General features: G+C 37.7%; 1 protein-coding gene across 1 annotated transcript in view; it reads right to left on the reverse strand.

Annotated features, from left to right (window-relative positions):
- Window positions 1-522: 522 nt before the first annotated feature.
- Window positions 523-14,804, reverse strand: part of ttc17 (tetratricopeptide repeat domain 17) — a 30,417-nt gene continuing 16,135 nt past the window's right edge. Inside the window, exons 11-25 of the mRNA XM_079865094.1 lie at window positions 13,772-13,918; window positions 12,217-12,332; window positions 11,793-11,943; window positions 11,557-11,628; window positions 10,271-10,495; window positions 8,794-8,980; window positions 8,000-8,128; window positions 6,338-6,600; window positions 6,102-6,252; window positions 5,486-5,606; window positions 5,223-5,382; window positions 5,025-5,108; window positions 3,975-4,094; window positions 1,995-2,138; window positions 523-1,874 (exon numbers count right to left, since the gene is read on the reverse strand). Coding sequence (XP_079721220.1) covers window positions 1,743-1,874; window positions 1,995-2,138; window positions 3,975-4,094; window positions 5,025-5,108; window positions 5,223-5,382; window positions 5,486-5,606; window positions 6,102-6,252; window positions 6,338-6,600; window positions 8,000-8,128; window positions 8,794-8,980; window positions 10,271-10,495; window positions 11,557-11,628; window positions 11,793-11,943; window positions 12,217-12,332; window positions 13,772-13,918 — 2,202 coding nt within the window. The 3' untranslated portion in view covers window positions 523-1,742. The remainder of the gene's footprint in view (window positions 1,875-1,994; window positions 2,139-3,974; window positions 4,095-5,024; window positions 5,109-5,222; window positions 5,383-5,485; window positions 5,607-6,101; window positions 6,253-6,337; window positions 6,601-7,999; window positions 8,129-8,793; window positions 8,981-10,270; window positions 10,496-11,556; window positions 11,629-11,792; window positions 11,944-12,216; window positions 12,333-13,771; window positions 13,919-14,804) is intronic.

Here is a 14,804-nt window from a genome sequence, read left to right on the forward strand (position 1 = left end):
GTGTGGCACTCAACTAGACACGGTGTTACTACTGAAGCGTCAAGTAAAATCTATTGATGGGTCCAACTGCTAGTGTGCAGTTAGTAGCATTTTTTTTTTTTGTAGCAAAGGAGCTTAAATATTCTGTATATTGGATACGTTATCATGATTAGCCTGCATCTTGATCTAAGCATAATATTATTGACATTTTAAATAGCAATTCTTTACCATGAATTAATATAAGATTATCTTTTTTAAAAGTTGTTAATAATACACCTTGTAGTAGAGGCTGTATGTTCAGTACGTTTATTGTCATGGCATGTTTTTATATAGTGAATGTCATGAGGCTTCACAGCCACCTTGTGGTCAAACTCGGGATAGCATAAACGTACAGCTTCGACCTCTGCAGCCAATGTTAAAATTAGCCTGCAATCATATTAAAAAGTCAAAACATATTTATAACATATCCATCCTGCATCATAACTACCACTTTTTATTCATTTAAACCTAGAATTTTTTCAAGGGGGGTTGATTTGGTGGAACATTTTATAATGTGACATTCACAAGGTTGTTAACGCTTTACAAGAGACACACTAGCATGAATGATACTCTCTTTTTTGCTTAACAATACTGAACGTGTGATTCAAGTTTAATTTAGGTCATTAATCAGAAAACAATCATACACATGTCTTTAAAAACCTCATGTCCATTTCCAATTTAATTTTTGATTAACTTGTATGCTTTCACATAGACTATGGACAACAAACAAATTTTTTATCTTGACTTTCCAAGTATTATACATAGAACAATACAGTTCAAAACTTAAGAGTCAACAGCTCAGCTGTGAAAAGTAAAGTGATTGGAAGTGTATTAAAGCAAAATCTCCTCATTGAAGGTCCCTTTCAAAAAACGGCAATAAATATGCTGTTAAAAACACAAACCACATTGTTATTGATCTTTTGCTTAGTTTAAATATTGCCAGTGGCTCTGTCTTCAGCCTGAACATTAAAGATTGTTCCCATGTCAGCTGTAACAGTAGTTTGAAAGCAGTGCAGTAAATGATCAGGGGGAACTCTCCTCTCCACATGTTTGCAGTAGTGGATATTTTTAGCTAAGAAAAAGCAACAGGAGGATGTACAAGATGCTTCAGCCTGCTTTGATGGCAGATACAAGGAGCATACAAGCCTAGATAACAGCAAGATGTAACTGTCTGAACTGTTAACATTAGCAATAACTAAATGGATGTGTAAAAGAAAGGGTTATAGTGTTTCTTTTAACAATCTGTATTCTGAAAAAAAAAAATATTTTAAGACACCCTTTATACACCTAGCAGCTATTGCTGAGAGAGGGACATATGGATATGGTGGGACTAAAAGATTCATTGTATTATTTGTGTTATTGCAACTAAAAAATAAAATAAAAAAACACATTAGCATTCAAACATACAGTCCGGCACATTCAATGTCAGGCACGCTGAATCTCAACCCCAGAAAAAAAATATCCCTTTTTAGAAATATCAGGATGTTTCACTAAAAAAAGAGTAATAATCAAACAACCCTTAAGCCATAAAACATCATAAAATTGTCTTAAATATCTGGAAAAAATTAAACCGTTTTCATTGCTCAATTGAAAGCCAACCTTATAAACAGTAATTTATATGTATGAAATTAAGACAACAAATAGACAAACACTCTGTTCCTTACTGATAGCTAAGATTAAGGAGCATGTTCAAGTTATGTGCGTGTGTGTGTGTTTTTGTGTTCTCAGGGAGTTCGCCGGTCCCTCTTGGAGAGGAGGTAGCACTGGATGGTACGAAGACGGTCTTTGGCTGGCCCAAATTCTGGCTGGAGTTTTAGAGTCGACTCATACCAATGCATGGCCTTCTCAAACTCCTCCTATGAAAATATCATTTAAGTATTTATTAGAAACAGTCATCATTTAACATTTAAAATCAATAAAATACTTCATAATAGTAGGTCTCAAAAAAAAAAAAAAAAAAAAGAAAATTCACTGACCATAGCTATATAGACGTTTGCCAGAGTAAAATGATTAACAACAAAGTGAGGAGCAATTTCCACTGCCATGCGCGCCACAGTCAGGGCATCCTCCCATAGCCTCGCATTTTGGAAGATGTTGGCAAGGCTGATGAGAGGCACATCCTAACAGAACAGGAGTAAATATTTATGTCAAGCCAACCAATGGAGAAGAACTTTCTGAGACTGCAAAGGCCCCGATATACTCGCTGCGAAGTTCTTTTTTTGTTCTTCACTTAGGAGTAAAAAGAGTTTTGAAATACCTTTGCAGCGATATACTGTTAGCGAACATCCCAACGCTGCAAAATGACAGCGGCAAAAAAACAGCAGTTTAGAAAGCATCTGATCACAGCGATGTAGATATATTTGTACAAGCTCCGTAATTCAGCCCTCGCCATAGATTGCTTAAAATCAAGCAACTTTACAATATTAAACATGAAAAAAGTGCAAGGCTCTCTTTCAATTAGAATTACGACTTCAATTCCTACTATAAAGCAACTCTCCAGTGTGTTCATGTTTTTACTCGTGGACGTCTGACCTTAACAAACTGAACAGATCAACAGAATATATGAACCGGAATGTTTCCACTTCAAAGAAGGTGGAGCCACAGAGTAGAGGTCTGCACAGGCTTTAAACTGAAGCCCGAACACGGCCCGTAGCCAAGATCGTTTGACCCGACCCGACCAGTACGGTTACATTTTAAGACTGAACCCTGCCAGTCAAGGGTCTTTCATGCGGAGAATATTGCGTAATGATGCATTTAAAAGTTAATGACCAAACGTATCTTTACAAAAGTTCACAGTGCTGTTGCAGATGAAATATAATGTGGATAACATTGAATAAATATCTTTTCATCAGGTTAGATCCTGATTATTAATCACTCAAACACCTTTATCTAAACCACATCTCTACTTAACCGTCGGACTCGCACACTCGCCATGTTTGTAGTTTTACTGAACACATTTTATTCGTGTTTGTAGTTCTCATTGAATGCGCAATGGGTTGTGGGCAATATTAGCGGTTAGAGTGTGCACGGATCTGCACTTTGAATTCTAACCGGAAAAAGTAGACCATCCGGGTATCTTTGGACTAGTCATTTCAACATTCTACAATTTGGGACACACTAATTCTAATTTCAAATACTATTTAGGATGGATAGAATGCGAATTGGGACGCAGCATTTGATTTAGAGAGATGCTTTGCACTCATTCATGTATAATATCATTCAATGTTTTAAACATTTAAATACACAGTAAATAGTATAAAATGTTTATATTGCAATTTTACATTAAATTGCGTAGTAATTTTAGATCTTTATGTCTAATTTTGTGCTATCCCCTGGCTCACCTGGTATCCAGCAAACACGCGAAGTGTCTGTCTGCCGAATATTTTACCTATTCGGTAGAATTTGTTGCAGTGCAGCTTTCCCTGCATAAATTTGCATTGTAAAAAGTTCTCTCTTATTAATTTTAAAAGATAAAAGTCTTATCGCACTCATAGTTAAGGTTTGAGTGCCGTCTGGTGTATTGTGTCCGAAAGAGCATGTGAGCGGGGGCACATGCGCAAAAACAGTTTTGTCAATATATCAATTATTAGCCTATATATAAATGTGCTCCCATGCTCTTTCGCCCACAGCACACGGCATGCAAACCTTAATATATACAGCTTTTCTTGGTTACAAACCCAAACCTGAAGCTATTCATGAAACATGAAGGCTTTACCACAGAGCACACCTACCCATTACGTAATCGCTATGGACCAATGGTAGTTTGAAGGTGTTTACCAGTCAGAGCGAACCTTTCTGGAAAGTTCGCTTTGGCAAGCTGTTTCAAACTCCCGAAACAAACACCAAATGAACTTCGTTTTGGCCTGATATTGTTCGAAATGACGTCACACCAGTTCGTTCTTCGATTTTGCCTGAAGTATGTCGGGGCCTTAATAGTAAAAGTGTATGAGCAGAACCTTCATTTGGTGAGGAGCGTAGTTGAGGGCTTGGCGGAGGCAGTCGATGGCTCTCTTTCCCTGACCTTTCACCCTCCAGTACAATGCTGCCATGCTGGACAGAACCCAGGACGTCTGATTCTAATGGATATACAAACAACCAGATCATGAAATATAACAAATTCTATCACTCTTTTTCACTGATAAACTTTCCAACAGTTGTTCTCAGCTAGAAATACAAACAGTCATGAAATATATTTACACGCACCGTTATAATTGAGCAACAGTGTTTTTTTGCACAGTTGAGCTACTGTACCGTCTGTTTGTAAGGACAATTTGTGTCCGATTATACATGATGTATACATGATGGATAAAAACCAAGCCTCACATTATCTATACTATTGTTCAAAAGTTTGGGGCCAGTAAGATTTTCTTTTTTTTTAAAGAATTGAATTTTGAAGAGCAAAGATATTTATAATGTTACAAAAGATTTACATTTAGAATAAATCCTGTTCTTTTGAACTTTCTATACATCAAAGAATCCTGAAAAAAAAAAAATCTACCACTATTTCCACAAAAAACAAAAAAAAAATTAAGCGGCACAACACTGTTTTCAACATTAATAATAATGATGATGATAATAATAATAATAATAATAAAAAGTGTTTCTTGGGCACCAAATCATCATAACAGAATGATTTCTGAAGGATCATGTGACACTGAACACTGGACTAATGATGCTAAAATTCAGCTTTGCATCACAGGGATAAATTAAATGTTTAAATAGATTGTTTTATAATATAAATATATGTTAATGGTTTTAAATTGTAATTATATTTCATGATTTTAAATAAATGCAGCCTTGGTAACCAAAATATTACAAAATCTTACCAAATGGCAATGTAGGTCTGATATTTTGCAAAAACTAGACTTGTATAAATCATTTCAGACATCATTCAGAAATGACATTATAAAAAAACAAATAGTTTTAATCCAACTGAAGGCAACTTTTAAAGTGCATGTGACCGCACTTGGTTACATTCCCATAGCAGACAACACTCCGTGTCATACCTTTTCCAACACCTTAGCAATACGTGTTCCCACTTGTTCAAAAGACAGTGAGGGAAATTTATCTTTTCCCAGATTCTGTAACACCTGTGACAGAAGAACAAGAGTGAGACAAGACAAGACAAGACAGCCATCCACAAACATCAGAAGCTTTCAGATCAGCAGAATCAGTCACGGATGTAAACAGGAGGAAACAAGCACCTCTCTGAGCTGACTCTCTCCAGTGTAGTGAATGCCTCCGCGGTTGGCCACGCCGCTCAGATGGTCGAGTGTGTGCATACTGGCAGGGAGGTTGGCATTGCACACCGGCTCCACCGCAGGTTCCTGAAGTGGAGTGGCAAAATCTATATGCTCTGTGATACTGTGAGGAGTTCAGAATCATATGTTAGTGGAACAGAGCCAACTGTGAAAGCATCCCAATTGTGTTTTAAGGGTACAGAATGACCCTAGGAATGATATCCTACTCTATGTTCTTGGCAGACACAGCCAACCAGGTACTAGCCACAGTTGTGAGGTCCACACGACGTGTGCGCTGACATTCCTCAGGACCGGGCCAACCCAGGCTGCTGTAGTCCTTCCATCGCTCTATAAACACAACACATTAAATGTTGTCTCAATTCCTTTTGCAACAAAAAATATAAATATTAGATGAAAATCTTAAACTTAAAACATGAAGATTAAAAGTGTTGCCTTGGAAACCAACTTTTCCGAGTTTCCAAGGCAACACTTTTAATCTTTACGTTTTAAGTTTAAGATTTTTTTTTTTTATCTTATCAAGAAAAAATGATTTTTTGTTAACAAAAATGATTTTAAAACAACTAACTGAAATTTAAGCTGAAGTGGAAGTACTAAAAATAAAAATAAAGCTAAACAGAAATATTAAAAACAAAACAAATAAAACAAAATAACTAAAATTGAAAAGAAAATATTAATATAAAACTGATAATTATATAAAATATGGAGTAAGAATATTCTAAATATGAATAAACACTATAATTGTATCTAAATAATACTAAAATAGCACTGCTCTGCGTTGATAGTCAAAGCATTCTCAGTTCATTCTCAGTTCATTCTCAGCACCTGAGGGTCCAGGTGAGGGGATTGTGGGCCCACTGATCTCAAGGATGGAGTTGCTTGATGTTGGTTCACTCTGACGAACATCTCCATCTCCCACCCAACCCTCTGAGGTATCAGTTTTGGGCTTTTTCACGCGTTTCACCTGGAATGTTATCTGAAGAGACAGAAAAGAACAGGAGTCAAATTCACTTCGATTTCGAATGCAAAACGTTCCTGAACTTTTCAACAGAAAGACGTACCCATTCAGCTCCCTCATCATCCTCACAGTTGCCGAAGCAGGGTCCTCCCCCTCTCGCCCCCATGACCCTGTCGTTTTTCAGCACGCGGATGCCCCGTAGGTCCCCTGTCTTCCCGTTCATGTCCAGAGCCCCCTCAAACGCTCCTATCAGCTCTTCTCTCAGACGCCAGTCCTGTTCCTCTTCTTCCACCCCCTCGGCCTTTTGCTCTCGGCCCCTCTCCTGCCCACTCGCCTCCCCTGAGCCGTTACTGTCCACCACCACCTCTGCACAAGACAAGAGAATAAAAGTAAAGAGGAAAGCTGTTGTTAAGAAGCACACTGTATTAGAATCAAGAGTTATGCAGAAATCCTTATTCATTTATTTCCATGTGGATTGACATCAGCAATGTGATAATGGCTATTTGAAATAAAATACTACTGTACGCCATGTGTCCTGTCAGCTATTGTTTAAAAATAGTAAGAGAAACAGCATGAAATATGAAACAGTATAAATTATGCAACCATACATTTTTTAAATAGTAGTGTGCTATACTGCTGTATCACATGACCTCACAACAGTGCATGTTTAATTTATCAAGGACAGGACAGTTACCATCTCAGACACTTTTTTTCACACTTTTAAATTTAATCTTGAGTAAAATGTCCATAAAGCATGGAGAAAGTTGTTGTATAAAAAAAAAAATTATTACACTGAGTTCCATGTTTGCATTTTCTATGTGTTTTAATGCAGTTTATGAAATATAGAATCTGTTGGTTTTTAGTTTGAAAATCACATTTAAATATTTCAATGCAGTCTCTTGAGGCAGTCTCTTGATTTTTGATAAAATAATCAAAATGTGTCGAGAAAGACATAAAAATCACATATATAGTACTATCCTTTCCTGCACAGAGCCAATTTAAGACCCTAAAGATGCAGTCACAATTATTTTGTAATGAAGTTTAGTGGACGAAATCCAGGCATTTTAACAGGAATCCCCAAGACCAGGAATTTCATGTGAGAGCAAAATATTTCCCCACATAGTTAATCCAACGTTGGTTGAGCAAACTTGAACAAAAAGCTGCTTGGTTTGAAAATGACTTTCGTGTGTGTTGTGCTTCTTACATTGCTACACTATTGACAATAGAAAATGGACCTATTTAACACAATAATTCAATAATTTACACAATAAATTTAAACCTGGAAAGACAGATTCAGGATTTTGAACAATGTCAAAAGGAAATACAATGTCAACATGAAAATGAATAAGAGATATTTAAGATTCATTGCTATTCATATTCATATTCATATTCATATTCATATATATATGAAGAGTTCAGATGCAAAAGCCTCTAAGTGCCATCTGAAATTTTCTTCTAGAATGATCATTTTTATCAAGCTCGTATATTTAAGTTCAGTAATTTCACTTAAATGACAATTAATAGGTCATTTTCATTCCCATTGAAGTGAAATTAATAAACTTAAATATACGAGCATCTGAACTCTTCATATATATATATATATATATATATATATATATATATAGTTTTTTTTTTACTAAATTACAAAAATGCAAAATAAACAAAATTTGTTACTGGTCTCAGACAGTTGGATGGAGTCCGCTGCATCTTATGTGAACATCAAACATAAAGAAAGAAGCCACATAAGCTCCATTATTAATCTTACTCTCAAAGAGGAGAGAGTCTTCTAAAGCAGACACAGGCATATCTGTGTCCCAGGCCTCCTGCCTGCCGCTGCTGCCCGAGTCCCAGTCCTCCAGCTCAGAGTCTTCCTCTGCCTCACAGCCAGAGCCAGCTATACACACACACACACACACACACACACATACACTTCAGCTCACATGTTGCTTAACTTGCATTCAAATCAATATAACTGCATTATTTATATAAAAAAGTAACAAAAGGTAGAAAAACAGGACACTTGGACACATTTTTATCATTTGGACTGTTGAATAAACGAGTGTGTTAGTTCAGAAGGGGGTTGCCAAATTAATCCCTAAATCAATAGCTCAGAGTTCCCCCAAATGAGACGAGGACAATGAGTTCATTTTTGTCTGCAGAGCACAGCAGCATCTAAATAAAGCCTGTGCTATTTTCAGTGCCCTGAATTATTGAGGACACGATTTCGCTATTTCAAAGTGTCTCTCGCTCAGATGAGTGCCAGGGGAGAGAGAGCTGAGCTAGAGAAGGGGAGCAGCACAAGATGCTGAGGAGAAGAGAAAAGGGGAGCAGGAGAGGGAATGGAGCAAACCCAGAATAGAAGATGCAACGGTAAAGAGTCTAAAATTGGCTCAAAGATTACAGTGCCTGGGCTATAAAAAGAGTGTTGAGCGCTCTGCCGCTGAGGTTGCAACATCAGGGAGAGGGATGGAGGGAGGTGAAAGGGGGTAGCTGTCCAGGGGGAAAACTCTTGAATCAGTGATGGGAGGGTCATATGGGTTTACATAGGAGGATACTTACATGGACAGGCCTGGTGCTGGAGATTGTAAAGAAAGGGGTAAAACTGGAGACAGCGCATTAGAGGCAGGCTGGCACGACACTGGGGACAGTGAACCATGAGAGTCAGGGCCCGACGAAACACTGCCAGAGCGCCAGACAGGTTACCCTGACAGAGGTGAACGTTGACCAGACTTAACAGGGTGTGAGGCTGGTGTAGAGAGAGAGAGAGAGATACATAAACTTTTTAAAAAAGCTTTTGTTGGGGCATCTACTGAAAGAGTAAGAAGTAAGAAAAGAAAGCATACATCCAAATTTCCTTCATTAAAAATGTGTAATTTATAAAAATACATTTATATCAGGGCTGTCAACTAAACATGTTAGAGCGAATGATTCCAAAGAAAATGATGAAAAAAATGAATGCCCTCTGACTTGTATCAAAATCTATGATCAAAATACAAAAATTTCAATTCAAGTTTGAAGTGACACCTGCATGTCCGCAGGTAAGCTAACAATCAACTAGCCACACTTACTAAAAGCAGCTAAGCACAGTCACGAACATAAGAGCCAGCGGGAGCAGCTATTCTAAATTTGAATGTACATAAAAATAAATGATTAAAATTAGGTTCCTAGAGAAATGCTGTCCTAGGACTGCAGTCCCGAAACTGCAGCCTCCAGAATTGCAGGAATACCCTACTCATTATTTTAACTATGCAGACTATGTGGTCACCTAACACATGCACTTATTTTCACAACTTGTTTGCACTGATTAGTTTGGCCACAAGGTGGCAACACTAATCAAAATAGAAATGAACGAGATCAGAGATGGAGAGATGCCACGTCCGCTTGTAATAGGCGACTGTGGGATTCTTTTTTTGGCAAGTCGTTTAAAAATAATAATAAAAAAAAAAATCCCGGGTCTCGGCTTTTTGGGCCTATTTTAAAAAATATGGTTGCTTGTTAGGAAAATCTGACAAGCAACCTTTTCTCTTTTACATTTATGGTCGCTGTTTCCACCAATACATTGCTCAACACTGTCTGCTCAAAGCTAATAGACAATATCAGTGCAATAATACAAGTGCTGTAGCCCCCTCCTCCCCCTCATTGGAGAAAAATCACGCTCAACGTGCAGGCATGTGACACTGTAAATCAACGCAAGCAATGATAGTAAGTAGACGTAAATAGACCTATGTACATTTTCACAAACAATGCCACCAATAGAGATGTACAGAGATGGAGAGGAAACATGGGAGATCATGGATGGTGTATTCTGCCATATTGCACGTTGCCGTTTCCTCCATTCATTGCGATATGAGTGAACCGTCTTTGTGTATCTATAGTCTTTGGTGGCATGTCAAAATAAGATAATCAACAAGCTGTCTACACTGCAATCTAGTTATGTAATCACTTACAGTGTAAAGTGGGTGGTTGAAGTCAAAGTCTGCACTATAACAGGTGTGGTGTTCAACGGTCTCCATTGTAGGTCAGTGTCAGTACGTACCTCAGAGCGGTTGATCTGCAGGGCCTGTTGCAGCAGATCATGAGCCTCTTCATGCAGGCCGTAGTGCAGCAGCAGGTTGGCAGTGTTGACCAGGGGCATGTCTCTGTGCTGAGGAGGGGTAGAATGGAGCGCCTGACGCAGACACAGCAAAGCTTGTGAGCCATTTCCTTTGGCACGCCAGAAAAGACCTGCCTCATTCTGCATCAACCACAGCGGTCCATTCATCTGAGAGAAAGAGACTTTTCATTTGATCTTCTTTAATGCTCTTGATTTTACTGTCACATTTCTATTTCTATTTTAAAAATGCTGCAGAAAGACAAAACCCAATTATAAGCAGCTAACAATTTCTAAGATGTGAATCCAATCAAAAATGAAATGTCTGTCATTATTTACTCACCTGCATTAAGTTCCAATATTTATTCAGTGGAACACACATACACAAATATTTTTAAAAGACTCTTCACATAGAAATGTTCCCTATCAAGACAATGACCATGTGCCATTCAGTTCCTAACAGGCCAATTCAGCACTATAAAAGCACCATTCACCACCTATGTGTGTACCATATATACCACCATTCAAATGTTTGGGGCAATAAGATTTTTTTTAAATAAATTAATACTTTTATCAGCAAAAATACATTAAAGTTATCAAAAGTGATCTTTTACATTGTAACAAACTTTATTTCAAATAAGTCCTGTTCATTTAAACTTTCCATTATTTAAAGAATCCTGAAAAACAGCAATAATGATGCTGAAAATTCTGCTTTGCATCACAGGAATAAATTACATTATAAAATAGACAGTAAAAGAGATTATCAGTGAATAATGGCTATAAGTTGGGTTTGCTCCTCACACAAATCTATGGCATGGTTTCAGAACTTTATTTATTATTTACATTACAGCAACACAAGTCGTGTTTTATGGAGCTTTTATTGTGATTATTTTTGTCCTTTTCTGAGCTGAACAGTCAATAGTAACTATGAACTCTCATTGAATAGAAAAAAACCCTTAGCAAAATGAACAGTTTATGTGTGTGGATAGACATGAGGGTATATTGCTATTACTTTTTACAATTTTATTTTAAATTGATTGATTCTTCAATTCTGTCTGTACAGCTCCACACTGTCCATCCTAACACAATTAGTCTAATCTTTTTTACACATTTTTTTAAAAATGTTAAATCTTTAATTTACATTTCAATGGAGTAATTTGGTCTCCAATTATCGACACAAAGCAAATTGCGCAACTCTCGACATGAGCCATATGCAGCCTTGATTCTTTTACCTTGTCCAGAGCCTGAGCAATCAGCGCTCCGGTTTGCTCCAAACTCCTCCCACCACTGCGCTTCAGCAGCACCTGCACAAAACACACACACACAGAATGACTCACCTAAGAAAACACAACACTCCTACATACCAAATATCCCACTGCTTCATCTACCTGCACAAATAGCTCAGCTAAACTAAGGGTGTGGTACAGAACTTCTTTTACACTGACAGTGTTGACTGTCATACTCATACCTCGGCAGCATGTGGGTCAGGCAGCTCCTTCTCCAATGCCCAGGCCAGAGAGTCCAGCGGGTCTCTAGCGGTGACAACACTTTTAAAGCTACAGTCTGGTGTCTTTTCTGGTGGTGGAGGACTTTTGCTGTCCAAGAGGATATTCAGAGCCCTGGTAACAATGATAAAAAGCTCATTGATTAATACAATTCAGAGAAATAAAAATACACCAGACCTGGTTTCCAGCTTTCAAATCCAGCCAAAAACTCTCAAACTTTCTGCCCTTAAAATAGCATCATAATAAATCATCAATTATAATAAATGATGTAAAAGGAAATGATGTAATCTGGAAAGGTTATGCTACTATACATTGTGGCTGTGATCTTGTGGTTTATACTGATGAAATGTAACATAAGAGTGCATGTTACGGTTCCACTTGTCTTACTTAAAGTTGCGGGACTCAGGGACCAGGTAATAGGTGGGAAGTAGGTGCACAGGAGGAATCGTGGGGAATCGTTGTGCACAATCAGACCTCCTGGGCCACAGCACCGTCTGACTCTCCTGTTCACACACAACAACCAGAGAGAATGTGACCTCTAGATATACTGGACAGTACAGACATATGGTGCTTTCACACCAATTACAGTCATTACTAGATGACATGACGACCTGGACTTTCTACTCTGAGCTTTACTTCCTCAGAATTGGAATTATTACGTTTCTGTGGCAACATTATTAACACAAAATTAATTAGCAAAATTTAAGTAATCAATATGCAAAACCACGAGAAAAAAAAAAAAGTTATGCAAATGTATTAAAATGTTATTGTTCATCTGTCATATTTAGTAGGAAATTAGTTAGTTATCCAACTATGTGCTATTAAATTATATTGTAGCCTGTTTTTCGTTTATTTTTCAGATTATGCTTGCATTATTAAGACATTACCAATTGTTGGAATTGTTAAACAGAAAAATTCAGAGATAAATACTGAACTACATTTTACTGCTGAAGCTGCCACAATTTTTAGTGTCTTCTCATGGCGTTACAATGGTCAAGTGACACTCTGAAATCTCTCCAGAGCGTGAGTTCCAGGACGATATGACTTTTTACAAGTCAGAATAATGTAATTACAGTAACTCCAACACAGTGTGAACACACCTTTATATTGTGTTCTAACACACCAGCCTAATATTGTATAAGTCCCCCTCGTGCTGCCAAAACAGCTCTAATTCATTGAGGCATGGACTCCACAAGACCTCTGAATGTGTCCTGTGGTATCTGGCACCAATACATTAGCAGCAGATCCTTTAAGTCCGGCAAGTAGCGACGTGGGGCTCCTACTGATCAGATTTGTTGCTCCAGTACATCGCACAGGTGCTCGATTGGATTGGGATCTGGGGAATTTGGTCTGTGGCTACGGTGATCCATATACAGCAAACTGCGAAGCACTGTGTGTTCTCAGATCTTTCTTTCATGGGCAACATTACGTTTTTGGGCTATAGTAGGTCTTCTGTGTGATCAGACCAGACAGGCTAGCCTTCGATCCCCACGTGCATAAATAAGCCCATGGCCTTGACGCTAGTTCACCGGTTGTCCTTCCTTGCACCACTTTTGGTTGGAACAAACCACTGACCCCACAAGACATGTCGTTTTGGAGATGCTCTGACCCAGTCGTCTAGCTAACCATCACTATTTGGCCCTTGTCAAAGTCGCTCAGTTCATTTTTCCTGCTTCAAATACATGAAATTCAATAATTTGCTTAATCAATCCCATCCCTATGTCATTGTAACAATATAATCAAGATAATTCACCTCTCAGTGGTTTTAATGTTGTGACTGATCAGGATATATATACACATACACACACACATATATATACATATATATATATATATAAAATAAACTAACCATAAAAGTGCTTAGTGCTTATCAGCTCTTGGCCATATTTAAACCCATTTCACAGAATTTTCATCTTTCATTCAAACTTTCATCAGATCTTACATCCGTAGAGGTGATCTCCTTGTCCCAGTGGGCTGCAGGTTCCCGTCCTAAGGACACAGTGTAGGACTTTTGAGGACTGTGACTCTCATTCACACTCAACTCGGACACCAGTGCAACACTGTTGGCTATTGACACCTCCTCACCGAACTACAAACACACACACACACAACATGTCAGAGAATGAGATGACTGACATCTAAAGCAATATCGCACAAGCAGGAGATATTGCTTTCATAAAACATTTTATAAACGTTTTATAAACAAGTTCGTTTATGGAAGTAAAATAATGTCAAATGTTTTTGAAATAAAAAAGCCTGTTGAATTGCAAAAAAATAGGCATTGCATTAACCATGCTTGCATTTTAATGCATTGTATTTTTAGGGCTTGCATTTTTATGGGCTGAAATTCAACATGGTTGAATATTTAAACTGTGAATATTTCAATTAAAAACATTTCAAACACATTTTCATTATGAAAAATTCAATAATCCATATTCACCTTTCATATTTCACTTCCAAAATATTCAAACCGTTTAAAAATACAACCTATAATATTCAACAGGCATTTTTCGGTCCATTTTATTTCGCTTTGCAAATTCGCTTCCACAAATTCAGTGGTTCAAATTCGACAGTAAATTCAACATTGACATCCAGGAACTGCAGGAAAAGCAGTAGATTGCCGAGCATACTCTCCATCTGCTGTTAGTTGATCTCACCCGTAAGAGGTGCAAAAGCACGTGTTGTTGACGAAGACCGAGCAACAGATAGAACAAGCCATTCATTCATAAAACTCATTTATAGCAATGTAAGTGTATTTGTGATTATTATGACGGCTGTTTAAATTCAGTGTCTTCACGGTTATTTTTCCTGTGTAGCCTACATGCATCTTTCTCTACCGTGAACGAGATTATAATGTTATTCCCCGATGCGGATATATACAGATCCAATGTTACATTTTTGAGGTTGACATATATTTCTCTTGGTTGTTTAGTTGCCATAACTTTATATTGTGGCTGCATGCAGGCTATTAGGGT

This window comes from Squalius cephalus (assembly GCF_949319135.1).
Source record: "Squalius cephalus genome assembly, chromosome: 3".
In the NCBI taxonomy this organism is placed as follows: domain Eukaryota; kingdom Metazoa; phylum Chordata; class Actinopteri; order Cypriniformes; family Leuciscidae; genus Squalius; species Squalius cephalus.